Raw genomic sequence first — 22,726 nt, 5'->3', positions numbered from 1 at the left:
CTATAACATCAGGTCCCTCTTCCCCCGATCTATAACATCAGGCCCCTCATCCCCCCGATCTGTAACATCAGCCCCCTCATCCCCCAATATATAACATCAGGCCCCTCATCCCCCCAATGTATAACATCAGGCCCCTCTTCCCAGATCTATAACATCAGGCCCCTCATCCCCCCCACCAATGTATAACATCAGGCCCCTCATCCCCCAATTTATAACATCAGACCCCTCATCCCCCCAATCTATAACATCAGGCCCCTCATCCCCCCAATGTATAACATCAGGCCCCTCATCCCCCCCACCAATGTATAACATCATGCCCCTCATCCCCCCACCAATGTATAAAATCAGGCCCCTCATCCCCCCAATGTATAATATCAGACCTCTCATCCCCCCGATCTATAACATCAGGCCCCTCATCCCCCCCAATCTATAACATCAAGCCCCTCATCTCCCCAGTATATAACATCAGGCCCCTCATCCCCCCAGTGTATAATATCAGACCCCTCATCTCCCCGATGTATAACATCAGGCCCCTCATCCCCCCAATGTATAAAATCAGGACCCTCATCCCCCCACCAATGTATAACATCAGGCCCCTCATCCCCCCAATGTATAACATTAGGACCCTCATCCCCCCAATGTATACCATCAGGCTCCTCATCCCCCCAATGTATATTATCAGGCCCCTCATCCCCCCCAGTGTATAACATCAGACCCCTCATCCCCCCGATGTATAACATCAGGCCCCTCATCCCCTGCACCAATGTATAACATCAGGCCCCTCATCCCCCCAATGTATAACATCAGGCCCCTCATCCCCCAATGTATAAAATCAGGACCCTCATCCCCCCCACCAATGTATAACATCAAGCCCATCATCCCCCCAATGTATAACATTAGGAGTTAGGACCCTCATCCCCCCAATGTATATTATCAGGCCCCTCATCCCCTACAGTGTATAACATCAGACCCCTCATCCCCCCGAAGTATAACATCAGGCCCCTCATCCCCCCAATGTATAAAATCAGGACCCTCATCCCCCCCACCAATGTATAACATCAGGCCCCTCATCCCCCCAATGTATAACAATAGGACCCTCATCCCCCAATGTATACCATCAGGCCCCTCCTCCCCCAATGTATAATATCAGGCCCCTCATTCCTCCTCTGGTATCAGCACAAACACTGCGCCCCCACCTGGAGATTCATGGCTGAGCAGCTGCAGGCAGACGTACATCACCAAGCACAATGCCAAGTGTCATATGGAGTGGTGTAAAGCCGCCACCACTGGACAGATTTGAAAATTACATTTTATTTTGCATTTATTCTTTTCACAAAAAAAGGTTTGATTTTCTTTTAACAGAACAAGGATTTCTGGGCATTTACAATCCCAACCCAAAAGAAATAGAACATCTGCTGGGCAGTCAAGAGAATCGATCACAGTCTAACTTCTCAGGTAAGAAAACATAGATCCCCGAATCATCAAGACCACCATGAACAATGCCGCTCTGGATGAGGGGTTTGGTGGAGTCAGATGTTCATGATTTGTGTGCCTCTTAAGCAATCAGGAGCGTCTGACTCCACCACAGCCCCTCATCCACAGCGGCGTGAACATCACCGGGCTTGGTGAATGGGGGAATAGGTCTGTACCCCAAAATGGTATAAAAAAAAATTACAGCTTAACGAGCAAAAACAACCAACAGTCCATTAATGGAAAACTAGAAAACTTACAGGTCTCAGACACAAACTGACCTAAGGCCATGTGCACACGTTGCAGATTTTGCTGCAGATTGGCAGCGAATTTGATGCTGCGGATCTGCAGCTGTTTTCCATGCGGTGTACAGTACCGTGTAAACGTATGGAAAACAAAATCTGCAGTGCACATGCTGCAGAAAAAAACAGCGCGAAACGCAGCGGTGTTTTTTCTGCAGCATGTCAATTCTTTGTGTGGATTCCGCTGCGGTTTACACCTGCTCCTCAATGGGAATCCGCAGGTGTAAAACCGCAGGTGGAATCCGCACAAAAACCGCGGTAATCTGCAGTGCGGTTTACCTGTGGATTTTGCAAAAACAGTGCGGAAAAATCCGCACATCAATCCGCTACGTGCGCACATAGCCTAAGGGCTCTTGCTGACAGGTTATATTTACTGCATACTGAACTTAAAAAAAACCCGCCAAAAATGGTGACATTGCATTTTTTTACTATTTCACCACACTTGGAATTTTTTCCCGTTTTTCAGTACATTATACGGTAAAACAATTGGTGTCATTCAAAACTACAACTCATCCTCCAAAAAATGAAATAGCAAGTCCTCATACGTCTATGCTGTATCAACAGAAGAATAAAAAAATTGATAGATAAAGCAAAAAAATAAAAAAATAAAAAATGGAAAAATAAAAGGATAATACAAGAAGATTTCTTTTTGCACATAAATCCTATAATTTTATAATAACTAGATGGCAGCCTGATTCTAAAGAATCGGGAGTCTAGAATCCATATATACTTTATTTATTCAAATGTAAGAATAATACAATTAATAAATAATAGTAAGAAAGAACAAAAAATGGCTGCACTCACCAGCTCTTGACAATTCTTGACAGTACGGCACATTTCTGATTGGTCGCTCGCGGCAGGCGGCAACCAATCAGAAAAGTGCCGCGCACCACGAAGGCATATATCTTTGTCCACCCTGAGCGGGTGTAGGACGCTGGTGACGTCATTTATCTCCGGACATTATCTCCGGACAAAGCCACGGAAGTTGGCACAAATTGCCGGAAGTAGTATTCTAGGCAATTATATATTAGATTTTAATGTTATCAGTGTTTACCTTTGAACGTTTATATTGTATTGTCCTGTCACCAGCCATGTGTACGATTATCGTCCGAAAGCCTCTCTGGAACCAATAATCACCCCATGTAAAGGTATCTTTATAAGTTAAAGATTCAGAATACTATGACTTTTCTCATATCCTGAACAGTCAAGTTTTTTATGATCCGTTAAGGTTTTCTGGTTGAAGTAAAAAAAACTCTGAGTGTTTACAGTTTGAAACCATAAAATGTTGAAAAATTATGTCATTCTTGAGTATATCACTCAATGGTGCTCATAAACGTGTCAAATTTGATCTATAATATACTTTAATATACGTTACTTTAATCTTTAATATACTTAAGAACAGGGCCCCAGACATCACACAGGGGGTCTGAAACACCGCACAGTGGTCCAAAATATCGCTGTGCTCTGCCTGGGGCCCCATATGCTGCCTGGGGCCCCTGTGCTCTGCCTGGGGCCCCATATGCTGCCTGGGGCCCCTGTGCTCTGCCTGGGGCCCCTGTGCTCTGCCTGGGGCCCCATGTTCTGCCTGGGGCCCCTGTGCTCTGCCTGGGGCCACTGTGCTCTGCCTGGGGCCCCATATGCTGCCTGGGGCCCCTGTGCTCTGCCTGGGGCCCCATATGCTGCCTGGGGCCCCTGTGCTCTGCCTGGGGCCCCATAGGCTGCCTGGGGCCCCTGTGCTCTACCTGGGACCACTGTGCTCTGCCTGGGGCCCCATATGCTGCCTGGGGCCCCTGTGCTCTGCCTGGGGCCCCTGTGCTCTGCCTGGGGCCCCATGTTCTGCCTGGGGCCACTGTGCTCTGCCTGGGGCCCCATAGGCTGCCTGGGGCCCCTGTGCTCTGCCTGGGACCACTGTGCTCTGCCTGGGGCCCCATATGCTGCCTGGGGCCCCTGTGCTCTGCCTGGGGCCCCTGTGCTCTGCCTGGGGCCCCATATGCTGCCTGGGGCCCCTGTGCTCTGCCTGGGGCCCCTGTGCTCTGCCTGGGGCCCCATGTTCTGCCTGGGGCCCCTGTGCTCTGCCTGGGGCCACTGTGCTCTGCCTGGGGCCCCATGTTCTGCCTGGGGCCACTGTGCTCTGCCTGGGGCCCCATAAGCTGCCTGGGGCCCCTGTGCTCTGCCTGGGACCACTGTGCTCTGCCTGGGGCCCCATATGCTGCCTGGGGCCCCTGTGCTCTGCCTGGGGCCACTGTGCTCTGCCTGGGGCCCCATATGCTGCCTGGGGCCACTGTGCTCTGCCTGGGGCCCCTGTGCTCTGCCTGGGGCCCCATGTTCTGCCTGGGGCCCCTGTGCTCTGCCTGGGGCCACTGTGCTCTGCCTGGGGCCCCATATGCTGCCTGGGGCCCCTGTGCTCTGCCTGGGGCCCCATATGCTGCCTGGGGCCCCTGCGCTCTGCCTGGGGCCCCTGTGCTCTGCCTGAGGCCCCATATGCTGCCTGGGGCCCCTGTGCTCTGCCTGGGGCCCCTGTGCTCTGCCTGGGGCCCCATGTTCTGCCTGGGGCCCCTGTGCTCTGCCTGGGGCCACTGTGCTCTGCCTGGGGCCCCATATGCTGCCTGGGGCCCCTGTGCTCTGCCTGCGGCCCCATATGCTGCCTGGGGCCCCTGTGCTCTGCCTGGGGCCACTGTGCTCTGCCTGGGGCCCCATAGGCTGCCTGGGGCCCCTGTGCTCTGCCTGGGACCACTGTGCTCTGCCTGGGGCCCCATATGCTGCCTGGGGCCCCTGTGCTCTGCCTGGGGCCACTGTGCTCTGCCTGGGGCCCCATATGCTGCCTGGGGCCCCTGTGCTCTGCCTGGGTGTAGGACACTGGTGACGTCACTTATCTCCGGACATTAGCTCCGGACATTAGCTCCGGACATTATCTCCGGACATTAGCTCCGGACATTAGCTCCGGACATTATCTCCGGACATTAGCTCCGGACAAAGCCACGGAAGTTGGCACAAATTGCAGGAAGTAGTATTCTAGGCAATTATATATTAGATAGGTTTCTAATATACTTTGTATCTTTATGTGCTCATTATTCTGAAGATCGCTACTTGCTTTCATCATTGCTGCGTTTACGTGGGAAACATATTACGGTATACGCAGAACCAAAATATTTGACCACAGATGGTTTATTACTGTGATCCTTGTTACTTTTCTATGCAGCGGAGAACAGGTCGCACAGATCGGGAAGGATTTCTGGCGTTCTGAACCCCACCACCTGCATACATGTGAATGACTACATCATGTTCATTGCATCCAAACACCATTACCCCGTGTACGATGTGTAAGTATGGTTTTATTCTATATTGCCATCACATCACAGTGCTGACTACGAATGGATTTTATTTTATCTGTTAAATAGCACCAACATGTGCCAGAGCGCTGTGCTGTTCTCCAAGAGTGTTTTCATGTCCGCCAGTTATTTTGGCACTTTTTTAAAAAACATTTTGCGAAACTTCTATTTCTGCTAAAAAGTCCCACAATCTCTCTGTGATAGTGATGAGTGAACGTACTGGGATGAGGTGTTATCTGAGCATGCTCGTGTGCTAACCAAGTGATTTTGGCATGCTCAAATAATATGTTCGACTCCCCACAGCTGCATTTCTTTCGGCTGTTTTGAAAGCCTCAACACATGCAGGGTTTGTCTAACAAACAGACAATCCCTGCATGCATTGCGACTGTCGAACAGCTGCGAGACATTCAGGTGCGGGAAATCTAACATACTGTATTATTCGAACACCCGGGCATCACTGGAATCATTCTCATCACTTGTGTTCTGCTACTTGTAAGTAAGGGTCAGACCTCCCCAACAATTCACAAGATTGGGGTAGGTGATCATTTTTAATGATGGAAAGTTATTAAAGTTAGAATTTGTTTTTGTTTTTTTTCTACTATTTTTGGTTTTCAATTATTCAACTTTTTTTATGCTATGTCATTTTACTCTAAATGGTGGAAAACTACAGTAAAAATGCTGAAAGGATTGACTTGCTGCTTTAAAAAAAAAAATCACCACTAGTTAAAAAGAGAACCATGAGGTGGGAAAAAAATGTCACCTTTAGATTTTAGAAATCACATTAATTTGCTATTATTGTAAAATGCTGTTGTTGTGTTCTGTTTTGCATAAAAAATGCACCCAAAATGCTATGTATGAATAAGCCCCTAAGGTTCGGCTGTTATTGTGTCCCTGGTTCCAGGAACAATTTATATAACACTAACCCTGGATTTGACTGGGGAGCATTCCGAACTCTGGCGGAGGAAATCTGGCTGTCATCAAAGCCTCGGTTTTCATTGATATTTCAGTTTCGGGAGCCAGGCGTCTATGTGATGAAGGACAACAATAACCAGCAGAAGAAGATGGTCAGTGCACATCATTTCCCACATCTTCTGTGCATTGCTGGGTGAAGGGTTATTAGCTGCTTTTCTTCTTTTTTTTGCAATATCCTTTACAGGTAAATACATTTTTTTTACTAATTGCTTCTGTACGGAATAGCACAGATTAGTGGCTTATTCCACACCGCAGAAAAAAAGCTATATGAACATATACCAACCTGACGGAGGGCAAAGGATCATCTATGGTGTCAATGGGGTCATCACTTCTGTTTCAGGGTCCTAACCACAATGTAAAAAAAAGCAAAAATAAATGTGAAGCAATGGTTATTACTCACACGTACTTGTAATACTTTTTCTATTTTGCCACCTAGTACATCAGGGTGATGCTGGTAGGAGGACAGTGCTATGAAGAAGGTCCATTCTTCCCTACCACACCCCGGCATGTCATACGTAATGGAATCGGACAAATACCGCCAATCCTTTTAAAGTCGGACTGGCCGGCCATCGCTGGAATCATCATCGGACTCACGATCGTTCTCATCACTTGTGTTCTGCTACTTGTAAGTAATCGTCAGACCTTCCCAATGATTCACAAGTTTTCTCCTAAGGTTTGGATAGGTGATCATTTTTAATGATGGAAAGTTATTAAAGTTATGATTTATTTTTTTCTTTATTTTCTACCATTATTGGTTTTCAGTTATTCACATTTTTTACTTTTTTATGTTATGTCATTTTACTCTCAATGGTGTAACACTACAGTAAAAATGCTGAAAGAATTGACTTGTGTTTTTTTAAAAAAAACACTACCAGTTAAAAAGAAAACCATGAAAAACACATCCATTTTGGAATTCTGTAGCAAGTTGCATTCTAGAATTTCCAGTGACTTTCATGATCGTATCTTCCAGATTTGGTTCCAGGATTTGGGTTGGACGCAAAAAATTGCAGGTTATCCACAGTTTAGAAAGATCCAGCAGAAGTTTAACCTGGACACGTATTCATCAAAGGGATCGACGGTGACGAGCGCAAAGAAGCTTCATCCTAAAATGAGAATCAAAGGCCAAGTGGACAAAAAGTGGGAAGAGCCTGAAAAACGGAAATGTCAGAGTAAGAGGCACCTCTGATGTAATATGGCGCATATCAACCGAAGCGATAACTATAAAGTGATGTAATCAATGTGAACTGATAGTACAGAGAAATGTCTTTATCCCCATCATGACGGCGCCAATTTCTGTTTTTGTGTTTTGTTTTTTCTTCCTCTTCCTCACAGAGCCATAATTTTTTTATTTTTCTGTCCAGAGACATATGCATGCTTGTTTTTTGCGGGACGAGCAGTACTTTTGATTGACACTATTCATTTCACCACATAGCGTACTGGAAAATGGAAAAAAAATTAAATTGTGGAAAAATGCAATTCTGACATTGTTTTTTGGGGAATTATTTTTACTGTGTACATTTTGTGGTAAAAAATGACCTCGCGGTATGATTCTCAGCAGTACGGCCAGTATTTACAATGACTTGCCTGCTCTGAATCTCTGAATTTGAAGTCTACATCTCTCTTATGCCTGTGTGCATTTTTATTATTTCCTGAAGAGAGAAAAAAACTCTCCCCACTTCTTGTAATCCATCTCGGTATCTTTACTGCTGGAGATGGATTGCACTTAACAACAGGCGGTAAACAGAGAAGGGAGAAACCTAATAGCTGACACTTTAGAATGATTTTGGGAGGTTTATTCAATCTAATTTTGTTGCATAATGTCTATTTATCATAAAGACAATGAATGAAGACGAAGAGGTGTATGCACGCTACTACTCCATTCAAACTAGGGCCACAGGACCCCATTTCTAATAATCGGTTGAGGTCCTAGAAGTCAAACCCCTACAATCATGAATCTATTATCAAAGCTTTTATGGGTTTGTGTCTAAATATTATTTATTCTCTGTGATAGAGGTCTCCATCCTATGCCTGCCATGGTATATTGGGAGTTGTTATGCAAGAGCTGGAAAGCTACAAGAGTCTACGGTTGCTCCCCAGGCTGATCCCACTAACTATATACTGTATTATTTTTAAGAATTTCTTGCAGATGATGAATTTTGGGATTACGAGCAGCAAATCGACATGGAAAGTTTCAACACTCACATGTTCTATGATATTTTGCTCAAGCAATCCTTCATGGTTACATCAAAAATCAGTCACTTAAAGGAAGAGGTGTGTGAGCAGATAACCGTTACAGGCAATATTGTATGTCCTAAACGCCTTGATAATGATGAGTAGAGCCAGGATATATCAGAATTCTTGCATAATTTGCACCAAAATAAAAAACAAACTTGTGCACAAAACTTTGCACTACATTATTTAATGTGTGTTTTAAATGCAACAATGTGCAATGTAGCTAGAGTCAAAATATTGGCATAAACTAAGCCAACCAATAGTGGTGGAAACAAAGATAAAAGTCAAGTATGATCCAGCCTGCAGCCTCCTGAAACATCCTCACCCATCTAACATTGATAGGTGTGATAATGGGGAAAAGTATTTGGGTACAAGTTTGTTTCTTTTATTTAATTCACCATATAATATATTGAAAATGAAAATACCTCTTTGTTTAACCGCTTTGATGCAACAGTTACTTTTGACCGTGTCATCTAAGGGGTTCATTTGTCGGTTTCAGGGCCAACTCACCTTTTTTTCTCCCCAGGTTAAAGTATTCTATGAAAAACTTGTCTTTGAAGTGAGCACCTTAAAAGACACATTTGTGAAACGTCTTAGCGTTATTGGTCACCCAAAGAGATATAGCAGTTCTGTACTGGAGAACTACGTCCAAAAGAAACAGGAGGTAATGTACAGTATGAGTCCCAAGCTTTAACCGTTGGCCAAGGGCTGCTATGTAATGTCTTGCAGTTTCAAGGATATTCTTAAGTCTGCCTTCTAGTGTTGAGCGAATGTGCTGGGGTAAGGTGTTATCAGAGCATGCTCGAGTGCTAACTGAGTGTCTTCTGTGTGCTCGAATAGTATGTTTGACTCCCCGCGGCTGAATGTCTTGCGGATGTTCGACAGCCACAACACATGCAGGGATTATCTAACAAACAGGCAATCCCTCCATGTGTTGTGTTGCGGCAATTGAACAGGCATGAGACATGCAGACGCGGGGACCAGAACATATTTTTTGAACACGCCGGAAGACACTATGTTAGCACCCGAGCATGCTCAGATAACAGGCTCATCACTACTGCCTTCTTCTGCTCTAAACCTGATTGTTTCTGTGGGTTGCATATCCAATGTATAGGCTGAATCCTAATCGAGGGAATGTATCAATAATTGAATTCAGCTCTTACTTATACACATATATACCTTTTTATTTCTTTTTTTTAATTCTTTTCTGGAACTTACTGTTGAGCTTTGCTGTTTAGAATAGGACAGAGCCACCAGTCATCTAATCATTATTAAAAGGGACTAATGGAGTTTTCCCATCTTATCAAGTAATTTACATATCATAAGGGCATACAATCAATGTCTGTTTGGTGAGGACTCTCTTTGAACCCAGAATGAACTCTGGTTTAGCACTGACGGTGGGGCAGGGAACTGTAGCTTGTCCCATTCATTTGCTCAGAAAAAAAGTTGTTCTGACTTATGAGGACACGACACCAAACTAAGCCCCCTTCTCAGGATTGGTGGGGACAGGTCCTAGATGTATAATTTAATTCAGCTCTTACTTAGGCACACATACACGTTTTTATTTCTTTTCTTTCCTTTTCTGTAACTTACTGTTCAGCTTTGCTGTTTAGAATAGGGCAGAACCAGCACAGTCTTCTCATCATTATTAAAAATGCAAGGGATTAATGGGATTTTTCACTTCGTATCAAGTAATTTACATATTATAAGGATATACAATCCATGATTATTGTGGTAGGGACCCTCATCGATTCTAGAATGAATACTGGTCTAGATGGAACAGGGAAATGTAGCTGGTCCCAATCATTTGTTCAGAGAACAAGATGTTATGAGGACACAACTTCAAACCAGCCCCTTTTCTCTGGATTGGTGAGGGTCGGTCCTAGTGGTTTGATCTTTTGCATTCAGTATAGAGTTCTATGAGTAAGGTAAGGTAACATGGCCACGCCTTACAGCTAAAATGGAGTGGAAAAGGTGGATTAAGTTGAGGGATGCCAAAAAAGAACTACAGTATCTTAGTTCACCTGATAAATCCCCACTGCTCTAATGCCAGTACTCCTTCCTGGTCTTTATTTGCTGAGGTGCACATCTACCCCCATGCTGCAGCCAGTCACTGGTCTCAGCGGTGTATAGCATGTGATTATTGCAGCACCAGAAACAATACATGGGCGGTAATGCTGGATTCCCCATGTAAGTAATGCTTCTTTTATACTTTTATGGACTTTTACCCTTTAGCCATATTTTTTCACTTTAGAAAACACCCTTAAATAAATTAATTTAAAAACAATTGTCAAGTGGAAATTGATCTTGCACTGTCCTTATGTAACTCCGTGCTTTTCTTGTCTTCTCGTATTAGGCAGAATTAGAGATAGCCAAGAGGAAGTGTCTGGCTGCGGAGTATGAAGACCTCCTGAATAAGCAGCTGCACGTTCTCCAGGAGGACAAGAAGTCCCACGAGGACCATTGTGTCCAATTTAAAGCAGTACTGAGAGAGTCCATCAGGATGCTGGAGTTAATGAAAGATAAGACATTGATTTCCCAAGAGAGGGAGTATGCAACCAAATGGCAAAAGTAAGTCAGACGCAAACCTGACTACTCATTCTACTCCTCTAGCCAAGTGGCCCTCAAATAAGTATTTGGGAGGGAAGCACATAGGGATTTGTCATCAGGTTTCACAATATAAACTTCACATATGAGTATATAGATCTTCATACTAATGAAGCTGGTGTACTTACTATGAAAATCCATGTCAGAATGGCTGTATAATTCTGATATTTAAAGGAGCTAAAGCTGGACTCCTAACATGCTGACTTTAATACCAGGCGGGAAAAGTTTTCAAAAAGGATTATAGACATTCTAACATTGATTTTCACAGTAAGTACATCAACCTCATTAGGTCTAAGAGATGTGTTTAATAATATATTGTGATATCCGATGACAGATCCTCTTTACAACCTTTTCTGGCACCATGGCGTAATAGTATGTCAAGGTTGTCAGATAGTTGAGGCAACATGACAATCTATTAAAGAAGCACTCCTCCTCATCCTCCTCGTCCTCCTCCTCTTCCTCATACTTCTCTTTCTCCTCGTCCTCCTCTTCCTCTCATCAAAGTTTGTATCCTCTTAATATATTGCATTCTTTATATTATATAACACTTTGTTCTTACAATTGTTCATTTTGCCTTTCTACCCAGTTAATTCTTCTTTTCCATTGACAGTGTATGACATCACTTAAGTAAAACCAGACTAGTTGATTCCTTCTATGATCTATGTAGAAACAGGGAGTCTATTTTCCCTGCATGAGTCATCATTAGGACTACAATTCTACATCACTGCAATGTCCCTGGCAGGGGGAGGAGGGAACAGCTAGGTCAGGAATTGAAGAAAGGGTGGAGCTGGGTTGCCAGGGATTTTGCAGTGACTTTAATTGTAGTTCTAATGTTGACTCATGCACCAGATGAGGGTCTCGAGGGCTGCCTATTACGGTGCACAAATGTATTCCTTCATAAGTGCTTGTTCATCTTTCCATCTACATATGTATCGATGTATTGTATCACACACAGTGCACATTCGACCTCCATGTTCTCCACGTTTTGCAGGTACCTGGCGCAGTTCGACACGTCTTGCAATACAATATACACAGCTGTGATGAAGGAGAGTAACAGGCTTAAAGTATGGGGCGTGCTGGGAGAAGGAACCGGAGCCTATCTGGTTAATAAGGACAGGACCAGATTACTGACCAAGAGGGATCTTTTTGGTGAGCGTTAATGATGGACAATTGTGCTCCAGACATGATATGTGTCCTCTCCAGACTTGTCCATCGTAATAATGTCAGTATCTCTTGTTATAAGTTATAGTTTTCCTTTTTGGAAGTCTAAATAACAGAGGCATATGGGAAAAAAAGACCACTTAGTGCAGCATAATGGAGATTGTACTGTAAAATAAAGCAAAGTGTCTTTTTTATCATTATTTTAAATGCATTTATCGTTGTTTGAAAAAAAATATTGCAATTGGGTTTCATTCAAAATGTTGCACTGTCTGCCTTTTACATGTTCTTTGTTCCCTTCCAAATTGCTAGCTGCAGAATGAGTGTACTGAGTATCAATCAGTGAGTTTTTTGCGATTGGGAGTTTTGTATCTCTTCTATGTGTCATGGTCGGAGCTCATCTCGGCTAATTTATGACCACAAACCACATCCAAGTTGACCGGGACTTTCATGTGGTCATAGATGACATGCTTTGTTTCACTTCCTCGGAAGTGTGAAGAGATCTTAAAGAACATCTTTGCTCCTATAGATGACATGGTTTTTGTCATCATTCATGTGAAGGATAATAACCCTGAGGATTTCCCCTATTTTTTGGTTATTTATTTATTTCTCTTTTCTCTGTCTCAGCTCTCGACGGCACGGTTCAGGACGCTGACGTGGTGTTTCTGGACCGGGCACTTGGACTGGTCACTCCAACTCCACATTCGGTCATGCTGCTGTCCAGTCATTATCTGACTCCCGTTCCCGGTGAATACTTTGTACACAGGGAAACCGGAAAGGCGCTTCCAATTGCTGGAAATGTTGGATGTGATCCGGTCACCTCTCAACTGATCTTAACTGTTGATTCAGCGTCCAGTAAGAAAGACGGATACACATTTATGTAGACTTCTACTACTCCTGGGACATGTCCTAGTGATGAAGGATGGTTCAGTGGATGGATGTAGGATGGTTCATGAATGGAGGCTGGTGGACAGAGAGATCGAATGGTTTGGTTCATTGATGGTGGATGGATGGTAATACATGGATGGTTGCCCTAATTGTGGAGGGTTTTATAGATGTTTGGGTTATTGGCAGGTGGAAAGCTACAGCAGATGGATGGTTGCTCATTGTCCAGCTCCATCTATTACCTGTAGTGTAAGCAGAAAACCATCTTGGTTTCCAGACGTCTGCTCCTTCCCATGATAGTAGGAATGAGGTGGATGATCTGTGTGCAACAGTGTTGGAGAACAGCCCAGATAAATGGTCTAGGTGCGCCATAAAAGATAAGAGGCGCTCTTGATCTTAGCTTATACTACATCCTTTATATACTGTATAGTACATACATAATGGTGCACATTTGTGCAAATTTGGTGCAAATCTGTAAAAGGTTCTAAAAAAAATAATACAATCAGACCCGAAAATCCCGATGCAAACGTTCAAACCCCAGAGAAAACTTCAATATTCGGACCTCACACCCAACCCCTGACCACGTCAATATTTAGACCCCAGACCAAGCCACAGACAGGACCCCAATATTCAGATCACAGACAGGACCCCAATATTCAGATCACAGACAGGATCCCAATATTTAGATACCGTGTCTCAAACCCTACATCACATATTCAAAGTTTATAGACCCCCAATGTCCCATATTGCACACTCCACACTTTCATGAGACTTGCTGAATATCTTCTTTTATTTTAGGAAATATTTGGAAGTCAGAAGTACCAATTTTACCATATATCCCATACCCAATAGATCCAAGCACAGGTTTACCAGTAGATTGTAAATTCATTGATTTACACGAAGCTTCATGTGAAAACTATGCTACAATGGTGGATCCAGTATCGGGTTTGGAGGTCCCGATTCTAGCAGTGACGAGACATCCAAAGACGCAGCGATGGCTGGCTCTAGGAGGCGCGTATCTCCATCCACTGACCAACCTACTGTCACCTATAGAGATTGGAGGTCCCATGATTGGGGCGCGAGGGAAAATATTTCCAATTTTAGGCATCGGGCTGGAGAGAAGTACAGGTGAGTAATGTTCTTGATGTGTGGTTAAACCAACTTAAAGGTGTTATAAACTGGCAAAAACTTCTGACAGACTTCACAGTAGTGTTATTACCGACATGTGTGTATGGATAAAATGTATAAACATTACTGTAATTGCCTTTTCTTTTACCAGTGGTCCAGAGTAAAAGATCAGGGAGTCCTCCTATTTTTCTTTGTTTTGTTTGTTTCTTGCAGCCAATCAGTGGCAGAAGTGTTCACATGACCCACTACTGGCATTACCGACAAGGCCTCTGAATGGCTGTTGTTGTCACATGACTCACTACTGGCATTACCAACAAGGCCTCCAATTGGCTGTAGTGGTCCCATGAGGGATGCTTGTAAATAAAGCCCAGGTTGGCCGCCTGAGCATCGGTGTTTGATTCCCAAGGGGAGGCAGGATTAGTGGTATTTATTTTGTTAATTTATAACTTTTTTTTATTTATGTTTTTTTCAAACAAGATAACTCCTGAGTGATTCAATCCTTATGTTCTACCAGATGGCATGACAACAAATTTGCATTGCCTGTGACTTAGAAACATTACTCACCCACGCTAACCTCGTGGATCCAACACTGCTCATTTTTCATTCTTTTTTTTCTATGCAAATGTATTAAACTATTTGTTATATTTTCTTTATATCTATTTTAGTGGGGTTTTTTACTCTAAATGATCAGAGATAATTTTACAATTTATTCTGGCCATTTGAAGTCCTAAATGCAAGTTTTGTGTTCTTTTACAATATGTGTTCAATACAATTTTATTTCATTTTAATACATATTGGGGGGGGGTCTACTCTTACATTAATGTTTAATATATATATTTGGTCTATTCTTAAATTTATATTTAATACTGTATATATTTTGGGTTTTTTGTCTACTCTTACATTTATGTTTAATATATTTTGGAGGGGTTTGGTTTGCTCTTAAATTTATGTGTAATATATATTTTGGGGGGTTTCTTGATCTCTTCCATTTATGTGTAATATATATAAATATACATATATATATATATTTGGAGTTTTTTGTCTACTCTTACATTTATGTTTAATATATAATAAAATAATAATATAATAAAAGACAGAAGCGACAAGTCGGGGGAACCACCCGCATCATTGTAGTTTTAGGATTTGCACCATCCACTGTGTAGGTGGTGGTACAGGAGTTAAAAGTTCACTAGATGGCCATTTAGGGGTTAAGGTTAAAATATATTGTCACGAACCCCGACCGCTTTCACCAATATGTCAGGGATCCACACCGTGACCGTCACCCCTACGTCACGGATCGGGGTGACTTTAGGCCAACAGACGGCTATCACATGTGCAGGGGGGCTTATCTTAGTTATCCCTCCACTCCACAATGTGATAAAAAGACACACACAAGGCTATTGACCTCTTAGTTTACAGCAGGGGCTGATTCTAGGTATCCCACTGCTCTTCAATATACCGCGAACTGCAGGGACTTATGTATCCCGCTTACAGTTCCACTTAACACTTGCAGCTCTCTGGCGCCCCCCTTACTCTCAGGTCAGATTAGGTACTGCACCTAGGGTAATTAGTCGCCAGAAAGGCTGCCTGCTATGTACTGGCTATTGGGCATGCTGCAGCGACGCGATAAACTACTCCCACTCAGGCAGGAACAATAATTATCAACGCCGCAGTCGCTACAGCACCCAAAAGCCTGCACACGGTATTGCTGCCACCAGCTCCGATTAAACGGGTCCGAAGCTAACCCAACACAGTAGCGTAATTCCCTTCAAGAGACAGGGTACGTTTTAGAGCAGGAGAATGAATCTAGTATTAATTATTATACTCCATAAAGTTTAGGCAGTGCTTTATCAAAATATTTTACAAAGATGTTACAAAAGAGACAATTGCAATTATGTACAAGGTAGTTATAAAAAAACAGGGATTACAATAAGAAAATAACACTTACATGTGGTCAGATCATTTGTGGCAACCAGGCTAGTGGAGTTTCCATCTGTCCCAGTGCATTAGGACTTGCAGTCTGGGCTCTTCAGGTAAAAAACTAAAACTGACTCCTGGAAGCCTGCCAGAAACTTATAGCCTGCAGCCTGTGACATCACCAAAAAGGGTTGAGCTACGATCGCCCTCCTCTTTCTTCAGTCTTAGTAATTGTCATACAGTTTTTCTAATGCTTGTATCTCTGCTCCAGAACATGTCATAGTCATAACAAACCCAGCATTCATCTCGTATTAACGTTGGCATTCTAATGAGATCAAATATGTCCTATCTGTGATGCATATTTACAGAGAAATCCCTACTTCTTTACCAGATGGAGTTAGAAGCCCGTGTTTAGAGTGGCGGAAAGATCCACCGAGGGAGATTAAGAATATACACTCACCGGCCACTTTATTAGGTACACCATGCTAGTAACGGGTTGGACCCCCTTTTGCCTTCAGAACTGCCTCAATTCTTCGTGGCATAGATTCAACAAGGTGCTGGAAGCATTCCTCAGAGATTTTGGTCCATATTGACATGATGGCATCACACAGTTGCCGCAGATTTGTCGGCTGCACATCCCAAAGATGCTCCATACAAGGCAGGATGGATCCATGCTTTCATGTTGTTTACGCCAAATTCTGACCCTACCATCCGAATGTCGCAGCAGAAATCGAGACTCATCAGACCAAGCAACGTTTTTCCAATCTTCTACTGTCCAATTTCGATGAGCTTGTACAAATTGTAGCCTCAGTTTCCTGTTCTTAGCTGAAAGGAGTGGTACCCGGTGTGGTCTTCTGCTGCTGTAGCCCATCTGCCTCAAAGTTCGACGCACTGTGTGTTCAGAGATGCTCTTAGGCCTACCTTGGTTGTAACGGGTGGCGATTTGAGTCACTGTTGCCTTTCTATCAGCTCGAACCAGTCTGCCCATTCTCCTCTGACCTCTGGCATCAACAAGGCATTTCCGCCCACAGAACTGCTGCTCACTGGATTTTTTTTCTTTTTCGGGCCATTCTCTGTAAACCCTAGAGATGGTTGTGCGTGAAAATCCCAGTAGATCAGCAGTTTCTGAAATACTCAGACCAGCCCTTTTGGCACCAACAACCATGCCACGTTCAAAGGCACTCAAATCACCTTTCTTCCCCATACTGATGCTCGGTTTGAACTGCAGGAGATTGTCTTGACCATGTCTACATGCCTAAATGCACTGAGTTGCCGCCATGTGATTGGCTGATTAGAAATTAAGTGTTAACAAGAAGTTGGACAGGTGTACCTAATAAAGTGGCCAGTGAGTGTATATTTTCCTGTTCCTAACTTAAATGGTTTGCCTAATATCTTACAAAAACAGAACAAAGGACTTTCATGGATTCTGGAAGCTTCTCTACCAGTTTAAGCTGGTCACTTTCCACTGCAGGGATGCCGGTCGTAAATACCTTGGCGAGGGGGATGAGGGGCTTCGAAGCTGAAAGTCAGGAATTTGCAGCTACAAGCCATAAAAGCTGTTGCAGAATCACTCCAAGAAGGTGGGCTTAGCCCACAGCAAGCTAGCAAGAGAAACTAAACTTATATGATATTTCATACCATATCGTGACATATATGTTATGCCTAGATAAATGGAATATAATGCAATAAGTAGAGTTTTGTATAACCACAAGTCTAGATTTGTCATTAGCTTCTCTTCATCTCCTCACTTTATCTACTCCTAGGAGACGTGATTCCACTTGGAGGAGTAATGTCTTCTTCAGGATCCATATTAGTTTTGGGGGAGACATTCTCTGAGCCATTGAGCGGGAAGAAAGTTCGGATTCAGGGGGCAGTTCTCCACCAGGATAAAGTGGTGCCTCATGCTGGAGGCCCCCAGACTTTCCTAGATACAAACCTAATGATGGCCCAGATCACGGTCATTGATGCTGTGAAGGCTCACAGGGACCTGCTCTCAGAAGAGCTACCTCTCGTCAAGGATGATCTTGAGCATGCGCATAACGCTCTAACCGAAGCAATGGAGACCATGGAAAAAGCATTAACCCTAAGGAATCAGTATGTGATGGCGAGAATGCACAATGTTACTAGTCAGCACAAATTGGCTGTAGATATCAAATGTTACGGAGGAAGTTTAGGTAAGTCGTTGAGTGTTCAGCTACCTGACCCTGATTTTACGTTGACCTACAATTCCACATTTTTTCCATTGGCTGTTTTAGGAGGGTATTCCCACCTTGGACTTTTTTGGGGCACTTTAGGACCATTACCTATCTCAAAAAAGGGCTCTTGAGACTCCCATACAACCTGGTGGAGAATGAATGAAGGGGTAGTCACTTCATCCTCTCCATTTATACTCTGCCAGTGGTCTCCTGACTAAGCATGACTAGGGTCGGGGACCTGCTTGCAAGTGTGACCCAGGGCTTGCTTTGAAAAACTAGCCGGAACTCTAGCAGATTTTGCACCCCAAAATATTGGTGAACATGCCTTCCACCATGTTTATTTTGTATTAATTAGTAATTAATTAATTAGTATTTTACTTGATATTATCTCAGTTCTCATCATGACGGTGATTCTTTCCTGTTGTCTGTGTCTCCTTCATTAGGATTGATTAGGTACAATAAGACAGAGCTGTGGATCCCTGCAGTACTTGGAATTGAGATCCTGGATCCTGGACCTTCAGACCTGATTGTTCCTGTACTCGGGGTTGAACATGATTTTATTAAGGGTCACCTAATTCCACTGGCAGGAACAATGGAAGATGCCGAGGGCAGAGGTATGTGAATGTGACTGTGCACTAAAATATGGGAATTTTCTAGTGGAATCTGCTTCTTCGGGGAGTTTTTGAAGCAGTTTCTCAATTCCTGCAGCAGTCTCGAACAGTTTTGCAAGCGTTTTTTGGAGATGTTTGTTATTTATTTTTCTTGAGTGTTTTTTTTGCACAGTTTTGATGGCACTCTGCCTAGCTTGGAGTGGATTTCTCAGGAGCCATTTCAAAGAAGTGACCTACACTTTTTTTATCTCCCTCGTTTTTCAGAATCTGAAGTGGTAAAATAAAAAAAGATCAAAAGCCTTGAACATATGAACCTCAAAGAGGTTTTACAGTAGAAATTAGTAGGAAAAATCTTTTGAACATTTTCTAAGTAATTTTTCAGGCGTTTTTTTTCTAGCGAATCAACTCTCGTGAAGCTGGTTACACCACTTTTCTGGCATAAAACTGCTTAAAATGTCACAAAATTTTATGCAACTCTTAGTTGCGCAAAACTTTTGCAACTATTGAAATTTTAATGCCAGTCCAACCAACTTTTTAAACAATGTCCAATCAAGAGGGGCGTAGCCGAGCACTCCTGTCAAATTCCTTATAATTTATACCACAAATGAAGTGCGGATTACAACAGTTCACCAGCTCCTGACTAGTGAACCTCTTGGCCATGCCAGGGGTGCATCGAAGCCCCTATTTGCACATGAATTAAAAGTTATTTTCTCAGGCACTCCACCACATACGTTGCCAGTATGGTTGAAGAATGGTTGATGAATTTCGTCCGATTTTTTTTTTTCTTTTTCGGGATGTAAAACTGAATTTTCCTTTTTAAAAGTATTGTCTTATACTGTGGGTGGAATGACTATAGAGAGTGGCGTTGGGGGGATATAATACTGTGCATGTAGCGGAATTCATGAGGGTATTATATTGTGTGTGGTGAGACATTTTGGTGGCATCATTCTCTATGAAAGGGGCCTACACAATTACTGTGTTTGTGCAACAATGCCCCTCACCCTTTCATCAAAAGCTGGACGGTATGTCCTTCTATGACTGTGCCTATGCACCATGACCCTGCCTATTCTGCTGAATAATTTTTTCTTGTTAGGGGGTTGGCGAGATTTCAGCTGAGGCCAATTTAGGACATTTGCTTTGTGGTTCAATGATTTCTGTGTAGACCCATCTGTTGAAATCAAGACACTCGGGTGGTGGTGCAGCTTAGCAACGGACCCCAATCCCACAGATCACAGACACCCTAGTGGTTGTATGGTCTTCCAGTACCACTGTTAGCAGTATGCTTTGCATAGCCGAAGGCAGTGGGGGGGTGGTACTCTTAGTCAACGGAGGTACACAGCCTGTAGAGATTCCAATGTGGCACCATTTTTAACTGTCTCAAAGAGAAAATCAATTTTTTACAAGCCCGACAAAGTCTACACCTTTTTCGACAGGTTTAGCACCAGATAGCACTCAACTTAATGTTGACCATACACTATTTGATACCTTTCGTCCAAACTCTTCTCCCCTAAGACCCCCATATAAATGAGCTTTCGGCTTAGGCTGAGCATTCATGTGCTCTCTATGGGGAGAGTTTGACGCCAACCCAAATGCAACCACCAATCTGAATACAAACTTCTTGCCCCATTGACTTCCATCAGTCACTCGCCAAGACTTCTCTTTGGCTCTCCCCATGTCTGTAAATATCTCCAACATTTATTATAACACACAACATATCTCCTGTTTGAAGGGCTCATGTTTTTTCTATGACTTTCTCACCGATGTTTCCATCTTTACAAGGTCTCATACCCATCAGAATCGGAGGTAAGACAATTGACTCGATTACGGGGTGCAGCTGTTCGGTGTTGGGTGCTGAAACAAACCCATTAACAGGGATTATAATGCCGGTTCTGCAACTACACGGGAGAAGAAAAGACCAAGATTACTATCTAGTATGTACTGGGTGGATTTTAGCCATTATTAGGCTTGAGAGTTCGGCACAATCACATCTCGCATCTGTTTTATCTGTTTTAGTTGGATGCTCTTCAGAAGGAGATGAGTGAGCGAGAGAAATATTGGCAAAGCCTGAAGAAAAAGGAAGAGGAGCTTCTCAAGGAGCTTAGTAGGGTGACCCTGTACGTCCTCAATGTGGCCAGAGATGGGAAGATTCATAAGGTAACTGCATTTCCATACCAGGTATGAAGCCTACTCTTATGAAGTGCTACCAGTATGTGACTGGGGGTCGGGGGACTCCTGACCACGAGGACTGATAGGTTAACGGGGCATCACAGAAGGAGAACCCAGCCATATCCATATGCTCCCTTTTTGATTGAGATAGGATAACCATTCTGTACAAGCAATTCCTGTTCTGACGTTCTGATGTTTTATGAGAACTCCATATACCGAGCCCGTGACCACTGCAGGTAGGTTGTAGCATGTCAGGGATGATTGTAGTGGGGCGAGAAGTACTCAGCTGATTGTCATGGCGTCGGTGTACTGTCTGGATGGCTGTGGCTTTTTCTGACAAGCTCATCGCCCCCAGAGCTGCATTCTAAAAGGGGTTATCTCAAGATATTAAAGCTGAGCTGATTCTGTTTTGTTTTTCCGACATTCCCTATGCGGTAAAAAGAACCTGGCCTTATGATTCCCCAGGTCAGTAAGAGTACGGCAAGACCAGACTTATAAGGTTTTTTTTAAAATATTTTAATGGTTAAAGAAAAAAAAACTGTAGAAAAAGGAAAAAAAAAAACATTTTTGTTTGTGTTGACGTTTACTGAGACCCATAGATTTTTTTATTTTTCCATCAATGCATCTTGGTTTTTTTTTGTTTGCTATTAAATGATACTATTTTAGTATACGACCCATCTGTGCCCCAGGATAACGTGGCAAGGGGCTGATGGGGAGTGCACATTGGCAATTAAATCACATTGAATATCACGGTCAATGGAAAAATAAAAAAAAGTTATAGCTCTTCCAAGAATGGGAATAAAAAAAATTGAAGTTGAGAAATGAAAAATCGCCCAGTCATTAAGGGGTTAAGGGCCTAACACGCGTGTAAAGGACCCGGAGAAAATTGGGCCGTGTGAGAGGTCAGTGCCAGACTGAATCCTTACACTCTCGGCTCTTGTCTTTTATATTAAGATTAAGCTGAGAGACCGAATTCTGTCACTGGATGAATTGTGTCAATCCCTTGAAGAAGAATCAGTGTCTGAAGTCCAACGAAGAGTTAACCGCAGTGTGAACAGGTTGTCTATGAAGATGGGTAATTTCCCTTTTCTAGGTAGGAAGAATTCAGATTTTCCAGGCATCAATCAGACTCGCAGCCTGTGCTGGAGGCATACATTAGATAACACAGGATCCACCATTCACAATAGATGATGTCACAGCTCACCTCCTCCTCCTGTACAATGACTGATAACACCTCTATATACAGTAGATAACACAGGATCCACCATTCACAATAGGTGATATCACAGCTCACCTCCTCCTCCTGTACAATGACTGATAATACCTCTATATACAGTAGATAACACAGGATCCACCATTCACAATAGGTGATGTCACAGCTCACCTCCTCCTTCTGTACAATGACTGATAACACCTCTATATACAGTAGATAACACAGGCTCCACCATTCACAATAGGTGATGTCACAACTCACCTCCTCCTCCTGTACAATGACTGATAACACCTCTATATACATTAGATAACACAGGCTCCACCATTCACAATAGGTGATGTCACAACTCACCTCCTCCTCCTGTACAAGACTGATAACACCTCTATATACATTAGATAACACAGGATCCACCATTCACAATAGGTGATGTCACAGCTCACCTCCTCCTCCTGTACAATGACTGATTACACCTCTATATACAGTAGATAACACAGGATCCACCATTCACAATAGGTGATGTTACAGCTCACCTCCTCCTCCT

At 43.3% G+C, this 22,726-nt stretch overlaps 1 protein-coding gene across 1 annotated transcript in view; it reads left to right on the top strand.

Moving 5' to 3' along the window:
• The window catches only part of LOC143767826 (uncharacterized), a 113,044-nt gene that overhangs the window by 28,908 nt on the left and 61,410 nt on the right, over nucleotides 1-22,726 (top strand). Inside the window, exons 6-21 of the mRNA XM_077256347.1 lie at nucleotides 1,363-1,455; nucleotides 4,972-5,092; nucleotides 6,003-6,165; nucleotides 6,510-6,698; nucleotides 7,044-7,242; nucleotides 8,208-8,377; nucleotides 8,832-8,969; nucleotides 10,662-10,876; nucleotides 11,904-12,061; nucleotides 12,698-12,925; nucleotides 13,754-14,083; nucleotides 17,764-18,174; nucleotides 18,639-18,809; nucleotides 20,586-20,737; nucleotides 20,820-20,960; nucleotides 21,927-22,065. Coding sequence (XP_077112462.1) covers nucleotides 1,363-1,455; nucleotides 4,972-5,092; nucleotides 6,003-6,165; nucleotides 6,510-6,698; nucleotides 7,044-7,242; nucleotides 8,208-8,377; nucleotides 8,832-8,969; nucleotides 10,662-10,876; nucleotides 11,904-12,061; nucleotides 12,698-12,925; nucleotides 13,754-14,083; nucleotides 17,764-18,174; nucleotides 18,639-18,809; nucleotides 20,586-20,737; nucleotides 20,820-20,960; nucleotides 21,927-22,065 — 3,018 coding nt within the window. The remainder of the gene's footprint in view (nucleotides 1-1,362; nucleotides 1,456-4,971; nucleotides 5,093-6,002; nucleotides 6,166-6,509; nucleotides 6,699-7,043; nucleotides 7,243-8,207; nucleotides 8,378-8,831; nucleotides 8,970-10,661; nucleotides 10,877-11,903; nucleotides 12,062-12,697; nucleotides 12,926-13,753; nucleotides 14,084-17,763; nucleotides 18,175-18,638; nucleotides 18,810-20,585; nucleotides 20,738-20,819; nucleotides 20,961-21,926; nucleotides 22,066-22,726) is intronic.

This window comes from Ranitomeya variabilis, chromosome 4 (assembly GCF_051348905.1).
Source record: "Ranitomeya variabilis isolate aRanVar5 chromosome 4, aRanVar5.hap1, whole genome shotgun sequence".
Lineage (NCBI taxonomy): Eukaryota > Metazoa > Chordata > Amphibia > Anura > Dendrobatidae > Ranitomeya > Ranitomeya variabilis.
The sequence above is the reverse complement of the archived record's forward strand: the minus strand, read 5'-3'. Positions and strand labels throughout refer to the sequence as shown.